We start from the raw sequence: 7,356 nt of genomic DNA, 5'->3' as shown, positions 1-7,356 counted from the left end.
ACAAAAAATGATAGAAAATTAAAAATAATCAATTTATTTATTTTAATTAAATCAAATAATTAATGTAATTTATTAGTTATAATTAATGTAGTCTAAAAAATATTAAATAATTTAATATTTATCTTAATCAAATTAAATAATTAATTAACATATTTAAATAAATCAAATAAAATAAATTAAAAAATACATTTAAGAACATACAACACATCAGCTATATATACTATTAATCGAAGAAACCCAATCTTAAGAATATAGGATTGATTGATTCGTTTTAATTACAGGTGGATTCCATCAAATAAAATGCGTATTTATGACTTTTCAATTTTCAAACCCTAAACATTTGTTAATAATTTAAAATTTGAAATCCTTTTAGTTTCAAATTTCAAAACTAATTTCATTAATAATTAATTACAAATGTTGACAACCTAATTAAGTCTCAATTTAGTTTCGTGAAAATAGAGAATAAAAAAAAAACATTACAAATATAAAATGGTAAGAAGCTAAGGCTTTCTTTTCATGATAAAGAAAATTGATATTGTTTTAGGTGATATTGAAAAAGTAAATTAAATATGTAAAATATAAAACTATAATAAGTTAAATTGTAAAACCATCTGATTTATTATAAATTTTATTTTATAAAATAAAAATATTTAATAATTAAAGAAAATTAGCCCAAAATAGTTATAACTTGCTTTATATATTTAGTATTTATTAATTTTTTTTCTCCCTAATATTACCGTTAAAAAATTAGTTGACTTAGTTAAAATAAATAAATAATAATCTCCAAGAACTCTAAAGTTAAATCAAGAATAAATTTTCAAAATCAATTCTGCCAATAAATTTGTCCACTTTTAATGTTTGTGTAATTACATATTTATTGTCTATTAAGTATATTGGTATGATAAAATTCGATATATAAACATAAATGATTTGATCTTATTCCCTAGTATTGCATGAATATAAAAACTCAGAAAAGTTCTGCATCCATGTATTTTTTACATGGTTATTAACCAAGTAATTTCCTCCACACGCGCGTCCTCCACCCCTTACTCGTTTGTCATATATGCGCTACATATAACGTGCTGCAACCTAAAGTTTTACTCAACGTAAACCTTCTGCTGCAACGTAAACCTCCTTCTGTTCGTGTTCTTCCTTATTGATCTATATTGCCTTTGTCGTTCTCCTCTGGTCGCGTTCATCTTCTCGTTTTCTTATTTCGATCTAGTTGCATTTATCTTCTTCCTATTCTTCTTCATTTTTTTCTTTGATCTGCACTTCTGAATCGAAACAATAAATGAATCGACTTCAAATCAGGAGAGCGATTTGGATTACTCTTTTGAAACGAATCAAACTGACAAAGTTTGGATTATTCAATTTTGAATCAAATTGAATGGAATGCAATTGCTAATTTGAATTGAATTAAATGGATGGAGGTGTATTGAATTGAATTGAATTGAATTGATAATATGCAAATTGTAGGCAGAGTTATTTGAATTTGATTTTATATAATGGATTATGTTTCATTCACTCAGTACTATATAATTGTTTTACCATGAGTACTGTGTTCGGTTCATTCTGCAAAAAGCTGTTTGAATTTGATTTTATATAATGGATTATGTTTCGTTCACTCAGTACTATACAATTGTATTGTGTTCGGTTCACCATGAGTACTGTGTTTGGTTCATTCTGCACTATTCAAAACTCTTCTTCATCACCTTCTACTGCTTCTTCACCAGAGAGAGAAGGAGGAAAAGACAAAAAAATACAGCAGCAACAACAACAAAAGAATGACGATAGGGTTTCAGGGTTTAGGGTTTTAGGGTTTATGGGTTCAGGGTTCAGTATACAGGGGTTCAGTGTGTTTCAAACTTTCGGTTCGCCCCGTGTATTAATTTCGGTTCACTGTGTTCATGGTTGAGGATTTATGGTTTAGGAGTCTAGGGTTTAGGGTTCAGGGTTTAGGGTTTAGGGTTTAGCATTCAGGGTTCAGAGTTCAGTGTTCAGGGTTTGGGTTCAGGGTTTAGGGTTCGGGTTCGGGTTCATGGTTTAGGGTTTAGGGTTTAGCATTCAGGGTTCAGAGTTCAGTGTTCAGGGTTTGGGTTCAGGGTTTAGGGTTCGGGTTCGGGTTCATGGTTTAGGGTTTAGGGTTTAGGGTTTAGGTTTTAGGGTTTTAGGGATTTAGGGTTTATGGGTTCAGAGTTCAGTGTTCAAGGTTCTGGTTTTAGTGTTTAGGATTTAGGGTTTAAAGTTCAGTGTTTAGGGGTTCATAATTTTTTGGTAAATAGGAGAGCGATTTGGATTATTCTTCTGAAACGAATCAAACTGACAAAGTTTGGATTATTCAATTTTGAATAGAATTGAATGGAATGCAATTGCTATTTGAATTGAATTAAATGGACGGAGGTGTACTGAATTGAATTGAATTGAAAATATGTAAATTGTAGGTAGAGTTATTTGAATTTGATTTTATATAATGGATTATGTTTCATTCACTCAATACTATACAATTGTTTCACCATGAGTACTGTGTTTGGTTCATTTTGCAGAAAGCTGTTTGAATTTGATTTTATATAATGGATTATATTTCGTTCACTCAATACTATACAATTGTATTGTGTTTGGTTCACAATGAGTACTATGTTCGGTTCACCATGAGTACTGTGTTCGGTTCATTTTGTACTATTCAAAACTCTTCTTCCTCACCTTCTACTACTTCTTCACCAGAGAGAGAAGGAAGAAAAGACAAAAAAATACCGCAGCAACAACAACAAAAGAATGACGATAAGGAGAAAACACATGAAGAAGAAAGAACACGAAAAAGGAGGAGAAGGAGGAACGTGAAGAAGAAGAAGCGTTGGGCAAGAACGATTTCGTGTGTGTTGAGCGCGTGTATTTCACGTTTTATTTAATGGTATTGGGTTTTTTTGGTGTTGGGCCAACTTGGTTACATATAGCATCCTGATAAAAACTTGTAATTTTGATCAACAAATTATTTTAGTTTAGATTTGATTAGATTGAATTGGATAGGCCGTTTGTGATTTTGATCTTGGAATGAAGGCGGGCCAAAGATCCATGGAGATGTTAATGATGATATTGAAACACGAAAACCCTAAATATAAATAGAATAGAATAGAACAGAACGGTGGAATAGATGGACAAACACATGCAGATCGAGAATAATGATGCCAAGAGGAATGCGTGGAGAGGGCTGGAACTGGTCAGTTGCTCCAGGGCAAGAACGCGGCAGCTGGCAGACCTTTCGGAGGAGATGATAATGGAAATCTTGCTGAGGCTTCCGACAAGGACGCTTGCTTCCCTAAAGAGCGTGTGCAGGTCATGGAGAAACCTCATTTCAACCCCTGACTTCACCCGCAACCACCTTCGTCGTTCATGCTTACGCCTGACTCCGCCACGGATTGCTTATTGCACTTACGACGGTTGCTATGGTGGTATCGAATCTTTCTTCGAGCAGTCAGTGTCGGAGAATCCTTCGGAACCTACTAAAGTCGCTCGCTTCAGTAGGGGAGGCTACAGGATTGTTGGTTCTTGCGATGGATTGTTATGCTTCTTTGATAGCGATGCTGATGACCACATGCATGCCATCTTGTGGAACCCCTGTACCGGATTCATATTCCAATCACCGCAAATCAGCGGTAAACCCTGCTTTTCTGGCTTTGGTTACGACCATCTCAGTGACACCTATAAATTTTATGCAACGATAAGGAAGAAAGTGCCATCTGGTGTTGAATCTAGTGCCAGAATTTATACATTTGGACTAACTTCGTCTTGGAGAAGAATTGATGATACACCATCTAACCTACTTTGTGCCCGAACAGCTTACGATCCTTTTATGGCTGATAATATGAAAGGGGTATTTTTAAGTAGTAGCAAAGCATGCACTATTAATTGGTGCGTTTATGACGTGGTTGTTTATTTTGACTTGGGTATAGAGACTTATGGTCGTTTTACCTTGCCTGATAGGAATTCAGATGGTTTTTACTTGACTCACTTCACCCGCTTATATGTCTTGAGAGACTGCCTTTCTATTTGTTATGAACATAGAAAAACACAACGTTGGATTGTGTGGCAGATGAAGGAATACGGAGAAGCTAAATCTTGGATTATATTGACAACAATCTCCTTTCATCCGCAACTGTATTATGCTTTACAACCTCTCTACATCCCAGAAAGTGATGTGCTTTTGGTTATGTCTCGATCCTTCAAATTAGTTTTGTGCAACTTAATCGATGGCAGCATAGATTTTTCCGTGATTGACAGCTCCTCTAATGACATGGAGTACTGTCTTTATCTTTTTGGATATTCAGGTTCTAGGAGGGCTTATGTCTACCATGAAAGCTTAGTTTCACCAAATGGTCTTCAAAGCAATTCATCCAAAATGCTGCTGAGCTTCATCAAACCCAAACCCAAAACCCAATCTTAGTTTCACTTGGTGAAGCCTTTCTCGCACTACTACTATGCTTATGTTTCAATTGGAATTTACTGCTTTAAGATAATTCGTTTGATCTTTTTCCTTTTTCTAGTCAAATAATTCTTTGAACACTTTGTGCACTGATGAGAAATTGTATTTGCTCTTGGTATCATTATTTCTCCTTGCAAACCATCGATCATAATAATTTTACATCAATATACCACTGTTTTGTGGAGAAATAGGGATGCCCAAGATGGATTTTCAGAAATCACCATCATTTAATGGTTTCAGTTTGTTAATTGAAGGGGAAAAAGAATAGTTCCTTAAGTATCATAGGTAAAAACTAGTATAAAGTTGCACCTTGATGATTTCTAATAACAAATCCAAACTATCTTTACTGTATGTACTACTTGTGGTGATCGATAAAGTAATTTAATTAATGTCAGAAATATTTGTTGTTAATAGCATAACAGTAGAATGATATATGCTCTGTTCCCTATCACTAGTGATTCTGTTTTTCTTGTTTATGACAATGTGTAAATATATAAGCAATGTGTAATGCCTTTCTGGAACAACTGTTACACTTGAATAATGTTGTTCAGTTCTTATTCACTTGGTTTAATCGGATATTTATTTATCCACGAAAATAAAGTGATGATTAAATGCAAATCAAATCATAATGCGGGTGCAATGATGATTTAATATTAGGTTCTCTTTAGGTACAAATGATTAATAGCTCAATGAACTTATCATTCTAAAAAGAAGCTAAACCAAGTTGGATTCTCAGTTTCTTAAGATGGTGAAGAATTTGCTAAACTATTTTCTGATGAGAGCTATTAACTTTGTGTCTCGTACAATTAAGCCACTGAATTTTTCCGAAAAAATTAGCACTTTCCATAATACTAGAGAAAGCCTTCGAGAAATCGTTTGCGCACTCCACACAATTTGCCTCTCAAGCGTATCCACCTTGTCGTTCACTATTGATGGCAAAAGATCAACTTGCATTTGATTAACTAGGATAGAAATAAGACAAGTCTTAAGGCTTGTTTGGGTGTCATTATTTTGATAAAAATTTATCTTTTTTCAATTAAAAAAGATCTTTTTTTTTTTATTTTTTAGGGCTTGTTTTGGTGAGTTTCTAAGAAAAAGATCTTTTATCTTTTTTTAAAAGATCTTATAGAGAAGTAAAAGTAATTTTATGTTTGAATATCTCATGTAAAAAGGTCTTTTTATCAATCAATTATGTTTAGGTATAATAATATAAAAGTACTTTTTTGTTTATTTATTACATAAAAAACATCTTTTTTTTTTAAGGAAAAAAGATCTTTTAAAAAAAATGTAAATTACAGCTTCTCAAAAAAGATCTTTTTTTTTATTTTACTAGTACTTTTACTTTTACTACTAGAAATTTGCCAAACACGTTAAAAAAAAAGGATATTTTTTCATTAAAAAATATCTTTTTTTAACAAAATAATGGTGCCCAAACATGTACTTAGCGTGTTTGGCAAATTTCTAATAGTAAAAGTAAAAGCACTAGAAAAATCAAAAAAAAAATTTTTTTTTTTGAGAAGCTGTAATTTACATCTTTTTTTAAAAGATTTTTTTCTCTTAAAAAAAGATGTTTTTCATCTAATAAATAAACAAAAAAGTATTTTTATATCGTTATATCCAAACATAATTGATAGATAAAAAGATCTTTTTGCATGAAATACCCAAACATAAAATTATTTTTACTTTTCCATAAGATCTTTTAAAAAAAGATAACTCAAAAAAAGATCTTTTCTAAACTCACCAAACAAACTCTTAACCTTGTCAATATTGTTATTATTAGTAGCTCTTGTCAATCTATCATACCCAAACAAAACACTAAGATACTTCCCAAAACCATTAGCAAAATGTTTATTTATTGTCTAATACATGTATTATAAAATTTTGTATGTAAATATAGATTATATATTCTTAATTTTAAATGAATTTAACTAATAAGCATCCTATATAAAGCCAATTGTTAAAATGTTAAATGTAAAAAATTTGGATTGAAAAACTAAAAATCTCATATTTCTAAAACCATTATTTTAGAATAAAAGATAAATAAATTTTTTATTTTTTATTTCGAAGATAATTAAGTCTTTGACAAATAAAAAATATGTATAAATCTCTGACTATTTAAAATACAAAATTATTAAGTTCTTCCGTCTATTCTACTCTAAAAAATAAAAATCATAACGGTGTGGACTGATGTGGAAGAGAAAATGGTAACGTGTATTCTTCTTTTTCTTCTTTAATTTCTTCAACTTCTTTTCACACAGCACATCCATTTTCAATGTTCCTTGACCAATTTCTTTCCCCTATCTTTAATTTCTTTGACCATATATGTCCTTTTAGTTTTGAAAAATGTTACACTAAAATTAACTATTAATATATTTGTGTATAAATATATGTATAATTTAATTTATTTTTAATATTTATTTATTTTTTAACATATATTTTATTTTAATAATTAATTTTAATGTACACGTAATACTTTTTGGTACTCTTCCACATATGTCCTGTTATGGACACGTCATTATTTTTTTATGTCAATTTACACCCTTTTTTGAGAAGAAAAAGAAGGTAGGATGTGATGGTCTGCTATTTTAAATGGTTAGAGATTTATATATATTTTTTATTTGTTAGAAATTTAATTATTTTTAAAATAAAAAATTAAAATTTTATTTGAAGGTTGCTAGAATAAGGATAGTATATGTATAAGTAGCATGAGACATTATTCTTATTGTCTTTTGTCTTGAACATTCATACATTTTCTTTGAATATTTAAGAAAAACAATTAGTAATAATCTTTAGCATTTAAAAAAATATTGATTAAAATTTCAATTTTAATATATTTATGAGGTAATTACATATACATATAAAATATTACATATAAT

The 7,356-nt window shown here is 30.5% G+C and overlaps 1 protein-coding gene across 1 annotated transcript; it reads left to right on the top strand.

Moving 5' to 3' along the window:
- On the top strand, window positions 3,152-4,441 carry LOC107611688 (F-box/kelch-repeat protein At3g23880-like). Its single transcript, XM_016313590.1, has one exon. It carries the CDS (start codon window positions 3,152-3,154, stop codon window positions 4,439-4,441), a length of 1,290 nt encoding a protein of 429 aa, XP_016169076.1.

This window comes from Arachis ipaensis, chromosome B08, assembly GCF_000816755.2.
Source record: "Arachis ipaensis cultivar K30076 chromosome B08, Araip1.1, whole genome shotgun sequence".
Taxonomy (NCBI): Eukaryota; Viridiplantae; Streptophyta; class Magnoliopsida; order Fabales; family Fabaceae; genus Arachis; species Arachis ipaensis.
The sequence above is the reverse complement of the archived record's forward strand: the minus strand, read 5'-3'. Positions and strand labels throughout refer to the sequence as shown.

Excerpts from the sequence above, each read along its gene's own strand:
- LOC107611688 (XM_016313590.1), top strand. The coding sequence starts at position 3,152 with ATGGACAAACACATGCAGATCGAGAATAATGATGCCAAGAGGAATGCG.